General features: G+C 48.0%; 1 protein-coding gene across 1 annotated transcript; it reads left to right on the top strand.

Annotated features, from left to right (window-relative positions):
* The first annotated feature begins 206 nt into the window (after positions 1-206).
* On the top strand, positions 207-23,312 carry LOC135879518 (homeobox protein EMX1). Its single transcript, XM_065405533.1, has 3 exons — positions 207-561; positions 7,402-7,586; positions 23,145-23,312. The coding sequence occupies exons 1-3, from the start codon at positions 207-209 to the stop codon at positions 23,310-23,312; spliced, it is 708 nt and encodes a 235-aa protein (XP_065261605.1).
* The last annotated feature ends 1,721 nt before the right edge of the window (positions 23,313-25,033 follow it).

Raw genomic sequence — 25,033 nt, 5'->3', positions numbered from 1 at the left:
AGTTTGCCTGGATCACAGCTCCCTGGCTGCTTTCACCTCGCTGGGAAAGACGCGCTTACCTGCTTGCACTTCTTCTGGGCTGGGGGGTGGGGGTGGGGTGGGGGGCAGAGTTGTGTGTGTGTTTCGGGGGGGATCTTTTGCACACACACACACACACACACACACGAGGCACAACCGCCTCCGAAGAGCTCACTCCAGACCAAACCATGTTCCAGCCAGCAGCTAAGCGGTGCTTCACCATCGAGTCGCTGGTGGCGAAGGACAATCACTTGGCTTCAGAGGATCCCATCCGACCTACAGCCCTCAACTACCCCAACCCTTCCGCGGCCGAGGCGTTTGTTAATGGCTTTCACAGCGCGGCAGCCGGCAGGTCCCTGTACAGCAGCCCGGAGCTGGTCTTCCCAGAGGCCGTGAGCCACCCGTCCTTGAGCGTCCACCCGCACCAGCTGGGCGCGTCCCAGCTCCAGCACCCGCACTCCTTCTTCGCCCCCCAGCACAGAGACCCCCTCAACTTCTACCCCTGGGTGCTGAGGAACAGGTTCTTCGGGCACCGCTTTCAAGGTAAATCAGGAATCGCCAGCCTCGGGAAGGGAGGGGATTTCCCTGGCTTGTCGCTGCCCCTGTCCTTTGCCTTGTCCCTTCCCCTTCAAAACGCACCGACAGATCTATCGGGCAAACCAGCCAGCCACTTCCCTTAGCTGGGGTCCAGGAAATAGTGGGTCTATGCAGGTGTGTGCTGGACATGTGTAGATCCAGGCGTATTCCCACACATACGAAATGCAAGGGAAGAGTTTTAGTGCATTGAACAATTTCTTGCTGTAGATTTCTTCTTGCATTCAGCATGCTCTATCTATCTAATCTATCTATCTATCTATCTATCTATCTATCCTCTTTGCAGTGTTGTAGCCCTCTTGGTCCCAAGATATAAGAGAACCACCGTGGTTGAGGTAATGTCTTTTAAAGAAACAAGGAGGAGTCCGGCTGACTAACAGATTTATTTGGGAATAAGCTTTTGTGGGTAAAACCCCCACTTCTTCAGATGCATGGAGTAAAAAGCAATTTTCCCTCTCTTGGTATTGACATCTCCTCATCAATTATTGGGAGTGGACCACATCCACCCTGACTGAATTGGCCTTGTCAACACTGGTTCTCCACTTGTAAGGTAACTCCCTTCTCTTCATGTGTCAGTATAATAATGCCTGTATCTGTAATTTTCACTCCATGCGTCTGAAGAAGTGGGGTTTTTACCCACGAAAGCTTATGCCCAAATAAATCTGTTAGTCTTTAAGGTGCCACCGGACTCCTCCTTGTTTTTGTGGATACAGACTAACAGCGCTACCCCTCAGACTTGTCTTTTAAAAGACCAACTTCTGTTGGTGGCAGAGACAAGCTTTCAAGCTACAGAGCTCTTCTGAAGCAGCTTGCACACATATGCACGTCTACACAAATGCATACATAAATATGTGTGTGTGTGTATATATATATAATTGTATTGCATGCATATACTGCTTGTGTATTGTCGTGTATATTCTGAAGAAGAGCTCCGTGTAGCTGGAAAGTTTGTCTCATCCATCAACAGTAGTTAGTCCATTAAAATATATATTACCTCACCCACCTTCTTTCTTTCTTTCTATCTATCTATCTATCTATCTATCTATCTATCTATCTATCTATCTATCTATCTATCTATCTATCTTCTTGTGAGCTTGCGTTTCTATTGCATGCTCAGATATAGGTGTGTATAGCTATATGTATTCTTTCTCTCTCCATAGGACTCTCTGACACTTTAATACACGAATATATTTCCAGTGCAACAATCTACACAAGCAGTATATGCATGTAATACAATTACAAACATGAATGTGTGTAGTCCTGTATCTGTATATGTGCCGATTTGTGTGTGTATAGATAAAGAACCATGAGACTTGAAAACAATGCATCGCTGTTTCAAGGGAAAATACAAACATTGGATTACTAAGATCTCGTTTATAGCGATATTTATAATATATGAACGCGGTAGTTGAGATGTTGAAAAGTATACGAGCGTATTTATATTTTAAGGAACAAATATGAACGAATTAAGGAGCGTGTGTAGATAGAAAACACGGGTCTGTAGTAAATCGAATGTTTCCTTTTAAAATAATTATTGGCTGTTGTTTTCAAGCTCTCTGGATTTTGATTTTGGTTTTTTATTATTATTTTAATTTCTTTTTTCTTTTCTTTTCTTTTTTTTTCGCGTGCTCGTTTTTGTTTTCACGCGAACTAAACTCGTCCTCCCTGTCCATGGGCTGTTCATGGCCCAATCTCACGTCAGAGAGGCAGGTTACGAAATAAACCCACGGGAAAGGTCTGCGGCGTTAAAACTGTTGCTTCGGCAGCCTTGTTCGTAAACTCAGCTCAAGTTTTCTTGTCCTCTCCCGGAACATCTGGTCTCAGCGTTCGGACGCTGCTGGGTGGGCGCTGGTGCACACAACCCCTGGGTAATTGTGAATCTAGTTTCCCAGAAGAAATAGAAAAACCTGGAGCAAGAAATGTAGGAGCTGCGCTCGCATTTCCCAGGGCGCGTTGGGAGTGGGAGAAACCTCGCCCCCTGCGCTGGGGTATTTATAATAATAGATCTGAGCGGGTCTGGGGGCAGAGAAGTACAATGATCGAATAAGGGATCCGTCCCCGGGTGCCTTTGAACTCAATAAGTCAGGGGGAGTTTTGCCATTGATTGTAAAAGCAAGGATCAGCCCCAGTGTCTAGAGGCCAGGCACGTGGGAAAATTACATATAATTATATTTGCTTAGATATATATAATTAGCTATATATATCTGCGCCTCCATGGTATGTGACAGATATAACGTAGCCTATAAAGTTCATATTATACACTTAGTGTATACACACAGTATAGAGAGATTGGATTCTATTTTACAAATATACTCATCTCTTTATATATAATTTTACATACTTTTATGTGGCTGGGGTGGCGATCTCTCTCTGTGTATATACACACACGCACGCATTTACTTTGTCACAGCTGGTACATAATTGAACCCTGGATGTGATGTGTATTCACGTGGCTGTCTGTTACTTCTTTCGATTTATAACAAAACATTTAACCTACATACGTCATTTTGATATCTGAAAAATAGAAATAGATCGAGTAATTGACACGCGTAAATAAGCGCATACCTGTGGCTAGGTGTGTGTTTGTGTATCAGATCCAATTTGAATCCTATGCAAAAAATAATTCCCTATGCCCACGTGGGTGTATGGCTCAGAGAATTATTTCTTTAAAATGCATAATATATTGGAAATGTTTCGTCCTTCCATACCCACAAACTCCTCCAGATTTCTACATAGCAATTATTATATGATAGCTCCTGCAGTTGTGTGTGTGTATATATATATTCAATTTCTCTTCTATTCTCTACATTTCTCTTCTATTCTCTACAACCAAGGGAAAGGTTTCGCTTGCACCTAATCTCCAAAAGGAGACTTTTTTCTTTTCTTTTCTTTTCTTTTTTTTGGTTAAGAAAACAGCCTGTGTAAGGAGTTTGACCCAGGCTGGGATTGCAAAGCGGCTGAGATATTCGGGTGTTTCTCCCCACCCACCCCCTCTCCCCAGTCCTCATTACCGAGTTATAAATGCAAATCCACATTAGGCTTTTCACTCCATACACTAAACCAAGTAAAAAGAGAGCAGGGGATCATCAAAGGCTGGCTTTGTTCTGGGCGGGAAGGGAAAGATTAGGTTATCTCCTCGGCAGCAAATTCTCTCGCCTGGCTCCTGGCTATGCCTGCTTAAGCAATAAATTGCCGCTCGCGAGATTGCTGAAATTGTTATGTGTCAGCAGCACTGATTAGCCTGACAGATAAAAAAAAATCCAGGGGGTCAGAGCAAGTTCCCTCTTTGGGCAAAATCCCTTTTTCCTGCTCGCGGGAGGGGATCGGCCGGACATCCCCGCCGCTGCCCGCCCTGCTTCTGGGCCGGGAACCACAGGGGCAAAAAGATCCCTGGATCCCATGTGGCACCCGCCTCCCCCCGCCCAATATACAAACCAAACACCCCCAAAACAAATCGTTTCTGTCCATCCTAGGCTCGGCGATGCTGCTGTTTCGCGGGGAGGCGGAGCGGGGAAGTGGGCTACAAGGGGAAGTGTAAAAGTCACCGTAGGGCCGCTTTGCGCTTGGAGCTCCCTTCTGAATGGCTAGCACCGGGGGGCCTCCTGCCGCCTCCTGCTCTAGGGCATTTCAGCGGAGAGCGGCTGCGGGGAGGGAGTGTCCCGCCATCCACCAGTTTGGGTGGGACCCCCCCACCTGACATGTATCCGCTGCTTTATTGACGATTGATTTGTGTCAGCGCCCAGAGCCTCCCCGAGTCAATGATCCGGCGCTCGGCGCTGTACAAACCTGCCCGAGGGAAAGGTCCCTGGCCCTAAAGGATCGCAGCCCGGTCTGTCTCTCCCTCCCGCACCACCTGGGCTGCAGCCGAGTGGGGATGCGGCCGGGTTCGCTGGTAGCCCGTTCCCGGATCGCTGCTGGGGCCAGGCCAGCCCGGTTCTCACCGATTCCCCAGCGGAGCCGCTTCGCTGGGACGTTGGTCACCAACTTTGCACTGCTCCCGGAGGGCGCGGCTGGGATTTCGTGCCCGGTTACTTGGCTGGAGGCGCAGCGGGGAGCAGATAGGAGGTGGAAACCCCCGGGGGCCTGGGAATGGGGGAGAAACGGGCCCCCAGCTGTAGAGTCAGGGCGCGCTGGGCTCCAGTGTAGACCTGGCTGGGTCTGTCTGGGTCGGGCTCCGCCTCAGTGTGCAATGGCCAAAGGCTGCCCGCCGGCCCGTGCCCTAATCCAGCCTCCTGTTTTCCCTGGCAGCCTGGCCAGCGCCAGCGCGAGGAGACGCTTCTCCAGACGGCCCGGTTTGCCCAGAGAGGGGTTTCTCCTCCGGAAAGGGGCGAGGGGTCTCCCCGATTCCCACCCGACTTTCCTCTGCTGCGTCGGTGAAACTGGGGGGACGGGGTCACTCAGACAAAGGGAGATGTGTGTAAGAAGTGCTCGGTCTTTCCCATCCGGAGCTAATGTACCTAGCTCCACTTCTGTCTTTTTACCATAGATCTCTGATCCACTTCTTCGCCTCTAGCCAATAACTAACTAACTTTCTTTCTTTCTTTCTACACTTAACTTATCTATTTCCACTTCTTCTGCTCTTTCTTTCTTTCTCTCTTTCTTTCTTTCTACCTACCATATGTATCTATTTCTACTTCTTCTACTCTCTTTTTTCTTTCTGTTTTATCTATCTATCCATCTATCCCCATACACCCCATCTATCTATCTATCTATCTATCCCCATACACCCCCCTATCTATCTATCTATCTATCTATCTATCCCCATACACCCCCAGCTATCCATCTATCCCCATACACCCCCCTATCTATCTATCCCCATACACCCCCCAGCTATCCATCTATCCCCATACACCCCCCTATCTATCTATCTATCCCCATACACCCCCCAGCTATCCATCTATCCCCATACACCCCCCTATCTATCTATCTATCTATCTATCCCCATACACCCCCCAGCTATCCATCTATCCCCATACACCCCCCTATCTATCTATCCCCATACACCCCCCAGCTATCCATCTATCCCCATACACCCCCCTATCTATCTATCTATCCCCATACACCCCCCAGCTATCCATCTATCCCCATACACCCCCCTATCTATCTATCTATCTATCTATCTATCTATCTATCCCCATACACCCCCCAGCTATCCATCTATCCCCATACACCCCCCTATCTATCTATCTATCTATCTATCTATCTATCTATCCCCATACACCCCCCAGCTATCCATCTATCCCCATACACCCCCCCTATCTATCTATCTATCTATCTATCTATCTATCTATCTATCCCCATACACCCATCTATCTATCTATCTGTTGCTTTCCCGGCTATCGCCCCTGTGTTCCCGACCCCGCTGTAGCCGGGAGTCACTCCCATGACTTTGGATGTAATGACGCGGTTTTTGCGGCTCCTTTTCCCAGCCAGGGCCGCAGCGGGACAAGTGCGGGCGGTGAATGCCGCCCCATGGACTCCCGCTAGGCTGGGCCGTTTCCGAGGCGCGGCAGGGCCCCTGGCCGGGGCTCCCCGGCTTTCCCCGCCCCTCCTTCCCTGTCCCGGGGTGAGCAGTTAATTAAAAGCTCCGCGCGCTTTGCAATTGCTTAAGTGCAGGGTCCTGACAGCCGCCACCAGGTCATTTGTCAGGGGGCTCCCGGCGGTCCCGGCAGCACCTCGCTCTTCCCGCGGCCTGACCCCGCGCGGGATGGGGGCAGAGATAAGGCCCGTTTCAAAGGGAGCCTCCCCGTGATTTATGGGCACCAATAAGCGCGGCCTCGTTACTCGGCCAGGCCTTTAATTACAGGGCAGGTCCCTGCGCGGCGCGGCGCGGCGCTCACCTTGCGGGCCGGGGCCGCTCGCGGGGGGCTGGGGCTGTCTCCCTGTTCGGGGGGAAGCAGGAGGCCGGATCGATCCACCGCCAACTCACAGAAATCACCCACCGCCACGTCTTCCTACAGGTCCCTTCTGTGTGCGCCTTTCGCTTTCTTGTGTTTGATTCATTCTTCACTTGCTTTCTTGTCCTTTCTCTTTAGTCTTCCTTCCTTCCTTCCTGTCCTCCTTTTTCTTTCTTTCTTTCTTTCTTTCTTTCTTTCTTTCTTGTCCTTTTTCTTGATTCTTTCTTGTCCTTTTTCTTGATTCTTTCTTCACTTTCTTTCTTTTCAGTCCTCCTTTCTCTTTATTCTTCCTTCCTTCCTTCCTGTCCTCCTTTTTCTTTCTTTCTTTCTTCACTTGTTTTCTTGTCCTTTTTCTTGATTCTTTCTTCACTTTCTTTCTTTTCAGTCCTCCTTTCTCTATCCTTCCTTCCTTCCTTCCTTCCTGTCCTCCTTTTTCTTGATTCTTTCTTTCTTCACTTTCTTTCTCTGGCTTTCCTCCTGTCTCTTGATTTATTCTTCACTTGCTTTCTTGTCCCTTTTCTTGATTCTTTCTTCACTTTCTTTTTCTTTTCTTGTTTTTCTTTATTCACTTTCGTTTTCTTTCTTTCTTTCTTTCTGTTCCCTAGAGCTCCCCAATCCTGAGGCTGCTCAAGGGACTTTCATTCCCACGCATGAAGATCAGGGTGGGGGGAAGGGCAGCCCTTTGGGATGGCGGGGAGAGGAAAAGGAGCAGCCTGCAAATACCCATCCCTGAGAAAGGGGCGAGTCACCCCCAGGACACACTCACACCTTTCCCGAGCGGGACAGGCTGCTGGTGAGGCAGGGAGGGGCTGGGCAGACTAAGAAGTGGGGGGCGCCCTGGGGAGTGAGTCCTGGCCTGGCACGTCTCTGACTCTCGGTGCTTTGTCTGCAGGGAGCGAGGTGTCTCAGGAGGGTTTGCTACTGCACGGGCCCTTTGCCAGGAAGCCCAAGCGGATCCGCACGGCCTTCTCCCCGTCCCAGCTCCTGCGGCTCGAGAGGGCCTTCGAGAAGAACCACTACGTGGTGGGGGCTGAGCGCAAACAGCTGGCCAGCAGCCTCAGCCTCTCCGAGACCCAGGTAAGTTCAGGGGGAGGGATCCATCCATCCTCCCTCTATCCCTCCCTCCCTCCTTCCAGAGCCTCTCTTCCTCCTTTCATTGTGGTGCTATGTGCCATGCAGAAATGGATAGGTCACCCTTTGCTTGGCTGCAGGGGTGCAGTAGCTGCCACATGTTTCATGCGGGGGGCACAGAGGGGAACAATTGTATCAGGGCCTGAACTCAAAGGGGACCCTAAAACCTCTGTGACTGGGGTGAAGTGGGAGGGCATCAGGCCTCAGGCAGTGTAGCAGGCTCCCAGATCGGTCATCCCGGGTCTCAGCACAGCTGTGCAGCCAATTTCCCTGACGCTGCTCCCTCTCTGCTGTGCAAACCGCTTTCCTCTGGCCGCCCACGCTGGGCAGACACAGGAGTGAGGGTGGGCGCGTACTCAGACAAGACACTTCAAGGACTAGCGCCTCTGAGCGCAAATTGTATTTGCAGGCCAAGGGACTGATCGTTATGGAGCACAGAATCATTTTCCTTTAGCAAACTAGGTTCCTATTATTATGGTCTGGCTGGCTGTCCCTTGTATCTGTCGAATCAAAAAACTGTCAACTATCTACAAGAAATCAGTAAGGAATAAGGATATCTGGGAAGGGGAGGAAATTCCTCAGGACTTCAAAGACGCAATCTTATTACAGGTTTCAGAGTAGCAGCCGTGTTCGTCTGTATCCGCAAAAAGAACAGGAGGACTTGTGGCACCTTAGAGACTAACAAATTTATTAGAGCATAAGCTTTCATGGGCTACAGCCCACTTCTTCGGATGCATATATGCATATGTTCCATTCTATATGCATCCGAAGAAGTGGGCTGTAGCCCACAAAAGCTTATGCTCTAATAAATTTGTTAGTCTCTAAGGTGCCACAAGTACTCCTAATCTGATTACACTATACAACCATAAAGGCAACAAATCTGACTAGCTTAACTCCCAGGCTGACTCCCTGCTATCTGTAGGTGATAAGACTTTCCCCTACTTTGCTCAATCAGTTTACTATGATTATTATTATTCAGTATATCAAGGCCTTGAGAACCAGCAGTACAAATGTTTGTAAGATCATTTCCCCCAAAGTCCTGGGCTAATGGAACGATACTCTGTGGATTAATTTTTAACTTATACATAATTATGGGATAACTATTCCTGCTAATAACAATCATTACAACATGCGTTGCTATAAAACCCATGACCTGTAGCATTATTCCATTGCATGTAACACTGCAAAAAAGGAACCTTATTGCACTTGTTTGTTAATATAGACAAACGTTACAATTTGTAAAAAGAACAGGAGTACTTGTGGCACCTTAGAGACTAACAAATTTATTAGAGCATAAGCTTTCGTGGGCTACAACCCACTTCTTCGGATGCATATGCATATGCATCCGAAGAAGTGGGTTGTAGCCCACGAAAGCTTATGCTCTAATAAATTTGTTAGTCTCTAAGGTGCCACAAGTACTCCTGTTCTTTTTGCGGATACAGACTAACACGGCTGCTACTCTGAAACCTGTTACAATTTGTAGAAGTCGAGCCAGATAAGAAATAGAAGTCAGGAGTTGCTGTAAATTAAAGAGGAATGGAGATTCATTTTAATCGAAACTTTCCCCCATCTTGGACAAGATTTTACAAGGGCATTTTTCCTTACAGTGTTAAGAAAAACTGAAATCCAGAAATAGTATAGATAGGAATGTGGATGTAACAATATACCATAGAGAGAAAAGATGCAGAGGTGAAGGAACCAAGGAATATACCCAGACTGGATCAGACCAGAGGTCTATCTAGTTCAGTATGCTGTGTCCAACAACATCAGCTTCTTCAGAAGAAGGTGCTAAATTCCCCACAGTGGACAAGTATGGAATAAGCTGCCCATCAGGAAAGTTTCTTCTTACTCCCCTCAGTCAGTGGTTGTCTTATTCCCTGAATTAGGAGGGTTTATATTCCTTCGATGTTGTTATCCAATCTAATGTAGCCGTGGATGTTCTCATTATCCACATCAGTGGCCAATCTGTTTTTGAATCTTGCTAAATTCTGTGTTACTATATATTATACGGTATAAATATATAACTAAATTTACACGTATGTATACACACACACACGCATGCATGCACGCGCACACAGGTTCTTGGAAGAAATCAGCAGCAAAAAGTTGCCCCAGGATTAAAAAAGTTTCTGAGTTTGGGTTATCGGGCATAATTTCAGGAACAGCTTTAAACCTTTGGAAAAACTGGTTTAATAGATAGATAGATAGATAGATAGATAGATAGATGAGGCTGAGCCACAGAATTCAGACTTGGATCCAGATCCAGTCTCCCCAGTGCTTTGGTTCTGCATATCCCCATTTGGAATTTTTTGAACCCCGGGGGATCATTTTAAATGTGTTCACCCCAAATCCAATGAGACAGGTCAATCGCTGGGATGCCTTTTACCATCCACTGTCATCACCCATGCTCTGCGGTCCTGTGTTCTTCTTTGCTTCTTCTGTCATGCCTCACGTATGAAGCCAGCTCTCAGAAAACCCCCAAAAGGGTAATGAAACAAATGCCAATTAGTTTTGAAGGCAACAGCCGTCAAATATTGCCCCAGGGGGTCAAGGAGTCCTTGGGATTGTGCTACGTTGCCCCAAGTCTAATTGCAATTTGTTCAGAAAATTGAAAGACGTGTATCTCTAAATCTGGGCGGATGTGCATGTGTATAGACAGAAAGAGGGCGGAATCTCACGTTTTAGTCTCTGTTCAGTAATATTGTATATTTATAGTTCTAGAAATCCTGTGGATGCATTTTTGTAGCTTTCTAGTACAGGGTTATTTATCATCTGCATTCACTCAGTGAACACAGGTCGGCGGCTTGCACGGAGAGACTTCTCTTTGGAATCGCCACTAACCTAAGGCCAGATTCTGAGCCGTTAATAGCATTTCAGTATGACCTCACTCCACAAAGCGTCCCACAGAAATCCTTAGGAGTAAGATGCTAAACAGGAGGAGGAGGATCAGACCTGGCCCTGAAATATCACCAAAGTAATTTAGCTCATAAATGCAGCAGCAGAGCTGTTTCCAAAGGGAACGTTTCGATTTCAGCCCAGTTGCGTAGTGTTATTAATTTATTTTTTCATTTAGCTTTCTAGCTTTTTAAAATTTATATTTGATCATGTAAAGTGTGTGCGGGGGGAAGAACCAATTTTCCATGAGAAATACACAAATGCTGTACCTGAAACATATGTATTACTGTACGAATGGGCATCAAAGTACTGACAGAGACCCCGACTGGTCGCTGGAATCAATCTATCCCAGCCACTCTTCTGAAAAGAGGAATTAAAAAGTGTAGCTCAGATTGTAACACACATTTATAGCCACCACATATATTACTACAGTGTGGGTATATGATGTGTAAAATATACATGCACACACCTCACATCTCACACACTCACACTCTGCCAGTATAAGGCATACACTTCATCATATATAAGACACACATGGTGCGTCATGCATGACACACGCACCATCGCATAGGTAAGATTCTCACACAAACACCCTTCTTACGTAACATAGGCACCTTCTGTCCTATCGCACCCACACAGAGCCTCACATATAAACATGCCCGTACATATTTTTGATTTTAGATGAGAGACTTGCAAATTGCCTAAATGTCCCCCAAATTCAGTAGCTCGACTCTCGGGCCGACTCTCGCCTGCAGAGGTGTGGCGCTCAAGGCGGGACCTTGCCCCATCTCTGAGCAGTTCTTCTTCTGGCACTTGATTTCTGAACTTCGTCCCAGTCTCAGCTAAGACTTTCTGGGATGCTTGGAAGCACCTGCCTCCGCTCCTGAGAAGAGGCAGGTGCAGTGTCCCAGCTGGAGTGAGGCACAACTGGGACCAGAGAGCAACATCTGGAGCAGCCCGGAAAGAAGGTAGAGAGGGGTCTGAAGAGACCCACCCACACCTGTCCATCCTTTTGGGTCCCAGCCCAGGAAAGAGCTGGGTATTGCCCAGACATTGCCTTTGGATATAGCATATGAGGTGTATAGAAGGGAGACTAATCTCCTGTCCTATGGAGTTAACAGAGACTGAGGCTGGGGCATGGGCACCAGAGAGGGGGGCTGAAATAGATTCAACAGGGCTATAACACACCTACTAATGGGGGTCAGTCTGGGGTGTGCCCACAGGGGATCCAGACCATACCCACTAACAGGAGGGGTGGTGGGTTTCTGGGTGCTGTGCTGCCGTTGGGGTGTGTGTGTGTGTAGTTTATGTGCTGTGTGTTGATTTGGTTAGGAGGGATGGTGGGTTTGTGGGTGCTGTGTTGCCGTTGGGGTGGGTGTGCATAGTTGGTGTGCTGTGTGTTGATTTGGTTAGGAGGGATGGTGAGTTTGTGTGTTGTGCTGCTGTTGGGCTGTGGTGTGTGTAGTTTGTGTGCTGTGTGTTGATTTGGTTAGGAGGGGTGGTGAGTTTGTGTGTGCTGTGCAGCTGTTGGGGTGTGGTGTGTGTAGTTTGTGTGCTGTGTGTTGATTTGTTTGGGGAGTGGGGGTTTGTGGGTGCTGTGCTGATAATGCTGGCATGTATGTGTAGTTTGTGTTCTCTTTATGTGTGGATTTGAGAAGGAGGGGATTGGGGTTTGGTGTGATGTGCTGATGCTGTGATGTGTGCGTAGTCTGTGTCCAGCCTGTGGAGAACAGATCCATAGCACGTGGGGCAGACAGGACAATACATTGGTCCTAAGTCTAGCATCCGTGATAGCATCCTTCTTGTATAATACATGCACCTTCTCTCATCCCATTCACACACACACACACACACACACACACACACACACACACACACACACATATATATATTTTTAATTTCAGATGAGAGAAGTGCAAATTGCCTAACCGGCCCCCAAAGACACACACACGCACAACTCCAGTGCTGATGCTGGGGGACATGGGGCGTCGTCTGTGTACTGTGATGTATACTTGGTCCAGCCTTAGCCCTACGTTTCTATGATTCTATGGGTCAATTTGTGTCAGAAGGCTTGTGGGCTTGGTGTGACATGCTGATGCGGGATACAGGTGTAATTTGTGTGTGTTAATTTGTGTCAGAGGGGTTGTGGGTTTGTTGTGACGCACTGATGTTGGGATGCATGTGTAGTTTGTGTGCTGTGTGCATGTTGATTTGTGTCGGAGGAGTTGATGTGAAGTGCTGATGCGGGGAAGTGTCCGTAGCTTGTGTGCTACGTATGTGTCGATTGGTGTCAGAGGGTTTGGTGCGACATGCTGAACTGGAATGCGCGCGTCGTTTGTGCACGACGTGAGTGTGTCGATTTGTGTTGGAGGGATTGTGGGTTCGTTGTGACGTGCTGATGCCGGGATGCATGTGTAGTCCATGTGCTGTGTGCGTTGGTTTGTTTAGGAGGAGCTGTGGCTCTGTGTTAGAGGTGTGGATGGAGGGGTTGTGTGGCTATCGAGTGTGTGTTTGTGTGTGTGTGGTTTTGGAATAATTTTGCCAACGGAAATTGACAAAATGCTGCTTGACTTTTTGTGAAGCTTTTTGGCCAATGAAAACCACCCTGTTCTGCTAGAGGCAGGTCTCGGAGGTGACTCCAGTTGCAAAGCAGGAGGAAGACCATGGCTGGGTGGTTCTGTTCCATCACCAGGCGAGGGCTCGGTGGTGCTCCTGGCAAAGTCAGGGGTAGCTTCGCCATTGACCTGAGAGCAAGGCTGGGCCTAGCATTTATTATCCCATCATTCAAAACCCTCATTCAAAGGCCCCAGTTACCCCCAGGAAAAACTTGGGCTCAGTTGGGATGCTTTGTTGGGTCCCTTCTGTCATCCACCCCCAATGGGAAAAGCCAGCCCACCCCAGTTGGCAGTCCAGGAAAGCATAGATGGAGGTGCACCTGCATGACCAAGCTGTGAAACTGGGCGGGGGAAGAGGGTGAATGTGTACTGCTAAAGTCCTACAGGTGCAGTGAGGGTAGAATGGCCGCTTGCTACGCGGGAGCCGGGCTGGCAGTGAGAATGGCAGGGGTCTCTGAGTGGATGCCCCTTGCCCTGCTGATCTGTGGTTTCGGAGGCAGAACCGCTCGTTGTTCCATGGGGAAAATTCCTCCCCCTCCAAACAGGTGAAATTCCATTAGTTGAGACCCCCATAGGGAAGTGTGGGGCCCTACCCTGGAGGACTAGACACCCCCATAGAAGGGAGAGGTGCTAGTGGCCTCTGGGAGCCACGCCGTCTTGAGCTTGAATCAGCAACCACAGGCAAGTCACAGTACCTCTGCCTCAGTTTCCCTGTCTATGACATGTGGGGGGAGGGGAGGGAATAACCTTCCCCACCCCCTGAAAAGAATGCTGCGTGGATTCCTGATGAACATTTGGGCTTGGAAGACGAAATGTGCTGTGCAATCTCAAGGGGAAAGGCCTCCTATGTTATTTCTTCTTGCCACTGCTTTTGGCTATGCCTGGGGGGTTGCGGGGTGGGGAACGAACGGCGTTGTATCTGACCTAGCTCCCACTTGCACAGGTGGCAGCTCCAGAGCGGCTACTGATTTTATGTGACACCTAGGACAGAGAGGTGGGGCCAGGCCAGCAGGTGCGGATTATGTTAGGAGCTGCAGTGTCCCATTGACAGTGGTTGCGGGATGCATGGACAATAGATCCAATGGCGTGCAGGGCAGAGAGGAAAATCAATCTGTCCAGCGTCTAGCACCCATGAGAGGTGTGCCTCGTATTAACATACAAAGCATTCTGTTAATAACAATAACAGCACTAACAATCAAGGCCTAGCTTTATTGTAGCAAAGCTATTTGGGTTCCAATGTGACTATATTGCCTCTTAACCAAGCCATGGGCTGCTGTTCAGTGATGGTTAAGGTAACAGAAATCATAGAATCATGGGGTTAGAAGGGACCGCAAGGGTCATCTCGTCTAGTCTAGGTATGAAAATAAATGCACAAAAGCTAAGGAAGGAAAGAGTTCAGCGCCTCAAATGAATGTTAGTTTGCTAATCCTGTATCTACTACACTTACCATTACTGTATTAAACTGCACGTTTAAACAGAATAACAGGGATATAAACGTATTCACTGGGACTGAGGCAACATTCCGAGGCTAAAGGTGGGACTAGATTCTGCTCTCAGTTATAGCGGTATAAATCTGGAATATCTCCACTGATTCTGGTGGATTCCAATTACACACAGGTGTAACTGAGATCAGAATTTCCTCCTTAAAGTGCCATTAGACTCTGGAAAGTGACAGGTATCAGAGGGGCAGCCGTGTTAGTCTGTATCAGTAAAAACAACGAGGCGTCCTTGTGGCATCTTAGAGACTAACAAATTTATTTGGGCATTTCGTGGGCTATAAAGTGACTGTAGAACAGACACCGTGGGGGTTTATTTATTTAGTGGCTCCAGATCCAGTTTGCTCCGACGACAATCCCAAAGATGTTTTCTTCTAACTGCCAGCCCAGCAAACTCAGCCTGGGCATCAGAAAGACAAGCTGGGTTCTTTCCGAATTCTGCCTTGACACAAACAATAAAGATCTGTGACTGGAATCTGGTTAACAACTTGGTTAACTATGCATGAGCCGGAACAGAATCCACGCCCTCTCTTGTAGCTATGTTGGCCCCTGCAGGGCAAAAAGGAGTGAAAACTTCCTTTGTCGGGCAGCTTTGACTCAGAGACTCGGATGGGGGCATGTCTCTTGAGTAAGAAGGTGTCATGGTTACACAGTCACTTTTCTGACCATAATCACTGCTTAACTCTTTCATTCCCTGGCTTTTGCATATTTATATTTGTATCCTTCATGTTCCGTTGAATGTAAATTCTTGTAATTGAATTTCGCTGGGGTTTTGAAAAGACAAACTCCAGAGCTATTAGGGGTGAGGAGTTTACAAAATGGAGACGCTGATTTCATGAGCTCAGCGGCTTCGGCCAATGGCGACCTGTGCCTTGGTAGTGTATTCAGAAAGCAGTTAGACTCTGGTCACTCCAGGACAGTTTAGTCCCAGCCAGGACTGAAGAGTGACCCTATGTGGTGTCAATAGACAGCACAAGCTGGGTTATCCAGCCTGGCAGCTAGCGAGCCCGAGAGAACCACTGTGTCCAGCAGTCTCCATAATGAATCTCCTTCATACTGATTATACCTCGGTCCTATCTCATCTCTGCCATGATGGACAGGGCAGGCTCTGAACTCTAAGGATACAGTGCAGTAGGGAACGGTGCGAGTTTGCAATGCAGGGCACTTCAGAGATTCTAAGGCCACAGGGGACCACAGTGATCAAGCTCCTGGAAAGAACCCAGAAAGAATCAAGTGCTGTGCTGAGTAACAGGGCAGAAATGCTGTTAAACCAGTGTTTCCATGTGCTATTTATTCCTTGCTCAGCTACTCCTGCATGCTTCACACAGGCCCCCTCCAAATACAAAGGCACCACCCACCCACCCCCATAACAACACAGAGAGGAATGAGACAGGTTGAGAATGGCTGACAAGGTATCTTATTCCTATGCTTGCAGTGGAGAGAAACAAGGGTTAATTAATACACTTCTATGGAGAATGTTTCATCGTAGAAAGAAAACACTGAATAGCTCTGATGGCTGGCTCATGTACGGTCAATATGAAGACTAAAATGCGTACATAGCCATGATGATAGTGGATTAATGTCCATTCACTACAGAACTTGGTTCCGCAACCCTACAGTCCTCCATGGCAGTTGATTATCATTGTATAACAAATCTCCTGGGTCATCAGCAGGGTTTGAAGCCAGGAGCTTCAGCATTAGCAGTATGGGTCTCGTCCACTTGAGTGAAAGAAGTAACTCCGCTAACAGCTCCCTGCATGAGGCTTTTATTCTGTATATGAACCGGCCACTAGAGGGAGACAGAGTAACTAGTTCCCCATTTGGTTCAGGTTTAAGCATCCAGGAGTTTGGATTTGCCTACTCTTTCTTTGGCATTTTAATTTCAGGCAACCTGGTTGCATTAGCATAAAATTTCAAGCAGAGTTACTTTCCTGTGCATTGCGGGGCCCTGCATTAACACAGCTGGGAGGAAAACCCAAGGAAGAGTTTAACCTAGAGTAATTCCCAAGATGAGGATAATGTCCAAAACTTTGCGTGTGTATATAGGGCAGCAGATAAAAAGTTTATAAAACAATGAAAGGGATAGAGAAGGTAGCTTGGGAGTATTGCTCTCCCTGCTTCATAACACAACAAGAGGGATGGTCATTGAAACTGAAAGGCAGCAAATTGCAGACTGGTAAAAAGAAATACCTTTTCCATTCAGGGTGTGATTAGACTGTGGAACTCACTGCCACAGCATGTCACTGAGGCCAAGAATTTAGTACGATTCAGAGGGACTGGATGGACATTTATATGGATGAGAATATCCAGCATTATCATAGCTAATGCTCAAAGAGTTTTGGAAGGGATAATAACTTCATTTAAGCCAATTTCTATTAGGGATCGGGGAGCAGATTCTCCTACCTCTGCCTACTGTGGGGTTAGGGTGACCAGATGTCCCATTTTTAAAGGGACAGTCCCATTTTTGGGGACTTTTTCTCATATAGGCGCCTAATACCCCTCACCTTCTGTCCCATTTTTTCACAGTTGCTCCCTGGTCACCCTATGTGGGGTTCTTGCACTTTTTCAGCAGCATCTGGCTTGTGACCACTGTCAGACAGGGCTAGATGGATCACAGGACTGATCCAGCCTGGGAATTCCTATGGTGTGAGGGAGGGGTGGTTTACCTTTGCAACGTGGCTTTCAGGTCCTAGGCACCTGCAATGTTGGAATGGATTCCTCCAAGCGGCGTACAGTTCAGAAAGAAGTGCTCGCTAGTGCTTAGAACACTTTGGCTGTCAGGATGGGCTCTGATTTGTGCATGACCGTAGCGATTGAGTTAATAGCTCTGTGCCTCAGTTTCCCCGTCTATACATTGGGGATAATGATACTTCCCAAGATCCTCTGTGTCTGTGAGGTTGGACTGAAGTTTGTAAAGTGCTTTGGAGATGTTGAATGAAAGGCAGCTATAAGTATTGTTTTAAAAATACCCTAAAGCTAAGAAAGCAAATGAGCTGATTCCACGTGCTTTGATTTCCCTGGGATCCACCAGTATCGCATAACATCTGTATTAATAAAATAACCAGTTCTTATAGTTCAAGGTGAAGGATTCTAAATCGCTGCATAAACTATGGACAGGGATTATTTTGCCCACAACTGAAATGCAGCCAGCTGTGATGTGGACAATGGCCGTTGTCCAACCATGGTGCATAGTACTTGAAGATAGAAAGTAAATATTGTGTCCAATCGATGCGGCAGTAGAGAAGCAGAATGTAACTACCCGAATGGGAATCCAGCCAGGCCCATCCATTGCTCCTGTGGAAATGTGCCATAGGCATCTTAGCGGCCAGGAGCGGTCAGGACAGAGAAGCAGCACAGTGCCCCCTAGTGTCTTGCTGGGGCCTAGACTCAGTAATACTGGGAGGGAATAAGGCCATCGACTGAATCACCATCAAAGCAGAACGCTGGGTGTTGTTTATTTCCCAGAGGCCCCTCAGCCAGGTGTTGACTCAGTCTAGGCCTATGCGCTCTGATGAGATCACACTAGGAACTCAGTCTGGGTACATGCTTTGCGCTGCCAGCAGTTCTGTTCTGAGGCCGGTTACTCACCCGTTTGCTTTGCAGCTTCTCAGACCTCTCCCCGTAACATAGGTTAACGCTGGAAAATCCCGACACTCGAAATTTTGTTCCTTGATCATTTTTTCCATCTCTTCATACTCTTTATGCAGAAGGTAAAGGCAGTGGTGCATGACTCTCCAGAGAGCAGGGGGTGGCATGCAGACATGCACCTTGGTGAAAAGGAGGAGTGGTCTTGTGGATAAGGTGTTAGCAGAGCGGCATTCACTGCCACTGACTTCCTGTGTGACCTTGGGCAAGTCACTTAGCATCTCTGTGTCTTGGTTCCCCATGTGTAAAATGACACTTCCCTACCTCTTGTAAGGATAAATATATTAAAAATTGGGAAGTGCTCAGATACTCCAGCAATGGGGGACATAAATAGGATGAAGATTAAATAGTGCCTAATGAGGAAGCAAACAGCTCAGTCAATATCCAAAAATGACAAGGTTTTATGTGGCTAATCGGGAGTTTGGATAATCGAGAGGGCAGGAGCCGTTCTGCCATTCTGCAGTGAGGCAGCCTAGGAGCTCCGTCTCCCCCTCCTCCTCACAGTCCTGGCCGGGGGTTCTCTGCTCTGGTGTCTGAACCACCACGTTATCCGAATCCCTTCCTTGTCCCCCAGCTTGGGATATGGGGGACAAAGAAGGGATTTGGATAACGGGGGGTTGGAAAAAAGGCGACACCCTGTACTCCTGCGATAACTGCTGGTGAAGTATGAGAGCCAGAAGGACCCTGATTGATTCCCAGGGCAAGTGTACGGCCTGGCTGTTAAAAAAGCTCATCTTTGTGCTTATAGACGGAGCAAATTAGATCTAGACACAATTTGTCCAGCATCACATTCCGGAGTGGAAGCGCGCTCTAAGCACCGTTGTTAAATGTGGCCGCTTTCCCTGAGTTAACCAGCCTCCCTCTTCTTATCTGTCTGTGTGCCACTCTGCCTGCCCGGCCTGCCCAGTTTTCGCCCTCTGTCTCTCTCAACTTCTGATAAGCAGCACCGCTAAATGTCTCTCTCCCACCCCCTGCCCAAGAAAAGCAGAAAAGTCCCCCACAAAAACCTTTAACTGTCAATGACAGTTGCTAAATTATTTCACTAAAAATCCAGGAAGTCACCAGTTAAGGCAACATTCCCACCAACTTAAACTCACACCTCATCCCCCCCGGACATCAGGCCGCCCAAATGCATTCCCACACATCTCAGCGCCACAGGCATCTCATCTCCTCAGCACCCCCCCTGGTCCAGGCCCCGTGTAGAGCCACCCACTCACCTTCTTCCAGTCACATCCACCCACAGAACCTCCTCAGACAGCTTCAGATAAACTCTGCATCGACGTAGAAGATGTAGGTACTCACGTGGCCTCGTCACCATAGTATCTGAGCACCTCAATCTTTGATACGCTTATCTTCCCAACACCCCGGTGATGTAGAGCGTTGCTATTACCCCCATTGCACGGATCGGGAAACTGAGGCACACATGGTTAGCTTGACAAAGGGACTTAGGCGCCGCAGTGCCTAGCAGTGTAGTAATGGTACTGCCGGGACACAGATTTTATAGCTATACCTTAATCAGCCCTTGAAACGTGAAAGCAAATGGGAGGGAATTGGCTCTGTCTAACATGGAGCTGGGTCAGGAGCTTATTTATCCTCACAACATGCATGTGAGACAGAGATGATCCCCATTTTAGGGAGGCCCAGGCCCACGAAGGTATTTAGGCTCCTAACTTCATTTATTCAATGAGTGTTAGGTGCCTAAATGCCTTCGAGAGTCTGGGCCAGAGAGACTAAGTGATCCAGCCATGCAGGAAGTCTGTGGCAGAACAGGAAACGAGTCAGGTCTCCCATCTCCCAGGCAGAGCCAGAGGATCATCCCTCCTCTCCGCCTATACGGGCCACACTCAGGTCCAATGGAAATCGATGGAGTTTTGCCATTGACTTCACTGGGACCAGGGCTTAGTCTTAAACCTTTGACTGTTAATTGAATGGGTGTTGGAGGATGGCTTGTAATGTGCGGTGAATGTTTATTCCAAGCCGCTGTACACCCTGCGCTCTTTGTACCAGCTGCTCTGCTGGGTTCTAGGCCAGGGGTTCTCAACCCTTTTTCTTTCTGAGGCCCCCGCAACATGCTATAAAAACTCCATGGCCCACCTGTGCCAGCACAACAGGTTTTCTGCGTATAAAAGCCAGGGCCGGCGTTAGGGGGCAGCAAGCAGGACAGTTGCCCAAGGCCCCACGCCACAGGTGCCCCCGTGAAACTACATTGCTCAGGCTTCGGCTTCAGCCCCAGGTGGTGGGGCTCAGGGCCCCAGTCTTCAGCCCCATGCAGTGGGGCTTCAGCTTTCTACCCTGGGCCCCAGTGAGTGTAATGCTGCCCTCCCCCCCGACACCTGCTTGCAGGCCCCCAGACCCCTGATTGAGAACCACTGTTCTAGGCAAAACCCTTTGCGCCTACATGACACAACGGAACTTTATTCTCTCTAGCAGCTGCTGTGCAAAGCGTGTCCCCAGAACACTTGGTGGGGTTCCCTGGCACCACTGCAGAGTCACACTAGAGATCAATGTAGATATAGAGCCGAAGGAGCCACAGGAAGGTGAAGACAAGGGAGAAATTGAGCGGTGCCATTGCAGGAGCTCTGAGCCGTTCCTATCACAGCCATACGTCTAGCACCCTCCTGGTAACTCTGTCACGCAGCTGCAGGGGCCCTTTCACCTTGCAGTCGCTGGTTTGAATCCTGCCCTAGGTGGCTGCTGGCATTTGTCTTTTTATCTGGTCGACGTTACAAGTGGTGGTATCGCTAGCGAGGCTCATCCCGGAGGATCTGAGCGCCTCATCAAGACTAGCTGGTCTGGGAGCTGCTGGGTGCTCAGCTCCTGTGAAAATCAGGACAGCGGATAAACGCCCGCCCCACCCCTCACCTGGTAGGGAAGTAGCATCATCCCCATTGTGCATGTGGGGAAACTAAGGCACGGAGCGACTGACGTGACTTGCCTATGGCAGAATTGAGAGTAGAATCCAGGTCTGGCGAACCACAATTGAAGGGTTTTAGCTAGAGGGACATTCTTCCTCAGCAGAGAAGCCAGGTTATGAAGGGACATTTGGCCGGCACTTTCCTCTTGCCTCCTACAGATGGTTCCTCCAGCAGGGAGCAGGGTGGAGATACTTATCCCACCAGCGTATATATGTTTGAAGGTGATACACAGAGGGCTTTGCTGTCCCTGGCTTTCAATTTCACACCTTTCACAGACGCTGCTTTCATGTCAAAAACAATTATTTTTTAAACATTTTGTTCGCAAGCAACACAATTTGCAGTTTACAGCTGCTGAGCAATGCTTGTCCCTTTGTCACCTTTTGGGCTGCTCTGTGCTGAGCAAAACTGGGGCACCTTTCTCCGGGTTGCCATCCCAGTTCCTCTTAGCTCTTTCCTTGCTGTCCCTATTTGAATCTGTGGAAGCTGAAACTAGCAACAGGAGAGCTGCCGAAGGCTCACATAAGCACCTACAAAGTGTAGCTGCTTCTAAACTCACCCGCCAGCTTGGGTCTGAAGAGCAGGGATGGAGATCCGGTAGGCTTCGGGTATGGCCAGAAATAAGCCAGGACCAATCTCTCCCTTCTGGTATTTCATCCCTTCTCATTCTACTCCGGGTGCCCACTGGGCACTGCATAAATGAAATGAAAATGAAAACAGCCAGCGACTCTCAGTCCGTGACCCAGCAGAAGCCCGCGCAGCCCTTCCTGGCGGCCCACAAACAGAGGGTATGTCTACACATGAAACGCTACAGCGGCATTGCTGTAGAGCTTCAGTGTAGACATGACCAACTCTGACAGGAGGGGTTCTCCCGTTGACGTAGGTAACCCCTATACCCGAGGTGGTAGCTAGGTTGATGGAAAAATTCTTCTGGCGACCTAGTGCTGTCTACACTGGGGGTTAGGTTGGCTTAACTACATCACTTGGGGGGTGGATTTTTCACACCCCTTGAGCCATGCAGCTATGCCGATGGAAGCTCCTAGTGTAGCCCAGCCCCTTGCGTTTTTAACCTCCTGTAATTCATTGCCAGTTATCTCAAGGTAGTTAACATGTTTGAAAAGGCCAGTGTGGACATTCCAGATGTTTGTCAGGCTACAAATGTTTGTAGTTTCACCTAGGGATCCGCATTGGATAAGCTATAGGCTACGGCTTCACTGCACAAAAGGTGTGTTTTTTGCATCCCGATGGCTATCTCCATGTCAAATCCTAGTGGAGACAAGGCGTTGTAGTTTTTATATAGCTGTAGCTAGTCAAGGTAAACGCCCGGTGTGGGATAGAGGGTTGACCTTGATTAGCTTGCTACATCAACGTAAAAATACATTACAATTATTACATGACACTACAATACATCTACATTACAATCAATCACTTCACTACACATACATGACAGTCACTACATTACAATACATATAGATTACAATCACTGTGCTACACTACACTATTCTATAATACATCTACATTACAATCAATCACTGCACCACACAAACAAAATCACTGCACTACACTACACATTCATTACGCTACACAGTAATGCAATACACAACCATACCTGTATGTTACAATCACTACACTACACTGCACTACGGTACATATCATAGAATCATAGAAGATTAGGGTTGGAAGACACCTCAGGAGGTCGTCTAGTCCAACCCCCTGCTCAAAGCATATACATATATCATACATATATATTACAGTCAATACACTTGACGTAAAATGTGCCAGGGAAGACCAAGTCCTGGACTATCTGGCAAGTCAGGCTGTGGTGGGTTGGGGAGTTGGGGAAGGAGCGGGGTTCTTTCTTACAAAGTGGTCCCCCGCATAGGAAAAGCTAGAGGGCCCCTCTCGATGCGTGACTCCCCCTCCTCTTTCTGTCTCGCCCAGGTGAAAGTGTGGTTCCAAAACAGAAGGACGAAATACAAGAGGCAGAAGCTGGAAGAGGAAGGCCCCGAATCAGACCAGAAGAAGAAAGGTTCCCATCACATCAATAGATGGCGGATTGCCACCAAACAGTCCAACGGGGAAGACATTGATGTCACGTCTAATGACTAGAAAGGGGGCAGGCTGCTGGCAAATAAACCAATGAGAGGAACAAGGGGGAGGAGGGGAAAATACGGGGCAAACAACACAAAACAAACCCGGAGAGATTTCACAAAGACAAAGCAACCGCCACCAACAGCTGAGTTTCCTCCGCGGTGCGTGGGCCAAACGAGAGGCCTACGGACCAGTTCCTCCCTCGGCACTCAGTTCTGCCCACTGGGTGGCCTTCAGCGGCGCTTTGGAAACGAAAGCTCCCAGATAACAGAGGAAACACCCCCGCAGCCACCCTGCGCTCCTGAGAACTGAACCGAGCTGCCCGTCCTCACAGCCTGAAGCTGTTGGTCAGCCACAAGATCAAATAAAAATGTCAACCGAGAAACTCAATGTACACAATCCTTTTCTTTTTTTACACAATTTTTATTTTAATTTATTATTTTATTTTGTGCGTGTGTTCCCTGTCGTAGGTAGTTAACAGCTGTAGTGTGCGCTACTGTATGGTAATAAAAGCAAAATGGGCTCAACGCATATCTGATTACCTTGGCAGGAGGAAGTGGGGCAGGGGGCATTGGGGGGGACATGACACTGCTGCTCAAAGGACACAGGGGTTCATGGGCACTGGTCAAATCAAGAGCTCCACTTTTCCTATCCAACCCCAGACCCTTCACCAGCATAGTTTAAAACCAAGTTTCATTTGAATGGGAATGAAATCATTCATGGGAGAGCAGGGAAATGCCTGATTCACCGTTATTTGTGACCAGGTTGATAAACTGTAAAGCTATTTGTGGGTCCTTGTTGTTCGTGCTTGGATGCTGGCTGGATATTAGGAATTGTCAGACGGAATCAGACCCAAGGGCCGTCTAGTCAAGTGGCCTGTCTCTGACAATGCCGGAACCAGATGCTTCAGAGAAAGGTGTAAGTACCTCACCTTCCTCACCTCCTCAAGGATGGGGGAATCCTTGCAGACAACAACCATGCGGGAGGAATTGGGGTTGGTTTGCAGGCAGAAAAAGGGGTGATTCCCTTCTGCTGTTAGGAAGCTAACTCTTAAAGGGACATTCCAGGTTTGCTACCTCACAACGATTGCAGAGGTTCCACTTTCTGTGGAATACTCTGCCTGTGGGGATATTTTTAATTAGCCCTGGATAGTGGTTCTATCATGCCCTGAAGCATGGGGGGTTTATATCTCTTCTAAAATGTTTGGTTATTTTTTAGTAATTTTCATTATGACTCTGGATAATCTAGGTGTGAGGTAAATTAAAGCTGATTGAAAAATCCAATTTTATGTTTTCCTTGAAAGAGTCCAGACGAAATGATTTCATTCCAAAATGTCTGGGGCAGATTTAGATTTCTGGGGGTGAAATGGAAAGTTTTAGCTCATTTCAAATGGCTATTTTCTTTTCATGTTAGTTTTCAACTACCAGCCAAAACCAAAATGATTGTTTCCTTTCATTCCAATTATTATTGTTGAAACATCGAAAATTTGGTCAAAACCAAGTTGCCTTGACAGTCTCAATTTGGCTGACCCCGCACTTTTCGAGAAACAATTTTTTTTAATGAAAAATTTTGGCCAGCTTTGCTATCGAGGTCTTTTAAAAAGTAAATCCTGCTAAACTCTTGGTCTCGGTCAGTTGTGAAAATATTTGTGGAGCTGGAGGCTTTTACCAGCGAATGATTCGCCTAAGGAGCGCTAGCAGATACGCGTAATTTGCTATTTGTTATTCTCCCAGTCTCAA

The sequence above is a fragment of the Emys orbicularis genome, chromosome 5 (assembly GCF_028017835.1).
Source record: "Emys orbicularis isolate rEmyOrb1 chromosome 5, rEmyOrb1.hap1, whole genome shotgun sequence".
In the NCBI taxonomy this organism is placed as follows: domain Eukaryota; kingdom Metazoa; phylum Chordata; order Testudines; family Emydidae; genus Emys; species Emys orbicularis.
The sequence above is the reverse complement of the archived record's forward strand: the minus strand, read 5'-3'. Positions and strand labels throughout refer to the sequence as shown.

Bases quoted from the DNA above. Each gene is read 5' to 3' on its own strand.
- LOC135879518 (XM_065405533.1), top strand. From the start codon at position 207: ATGTTCCAGCCAGCAGCTAAGCGGTGCTTCACCATCGAGTCGCTGGTG. The intron at 562-7,401 runs GTAAATCAGGAA...CTTTGTCTGCAG, and splicing joins CTTCGGGCACCGCTTTCAAG to GGAGCGAGGTGTCTCAGGAG. The intron at 7,587-23,144 runs GTAAGTTCAGGG...TGTCTCGCCCAG, and splicing joins TCAGCCTCTCCGAGACCCAG to GTGAAAGTGTGGTTCCAAAA.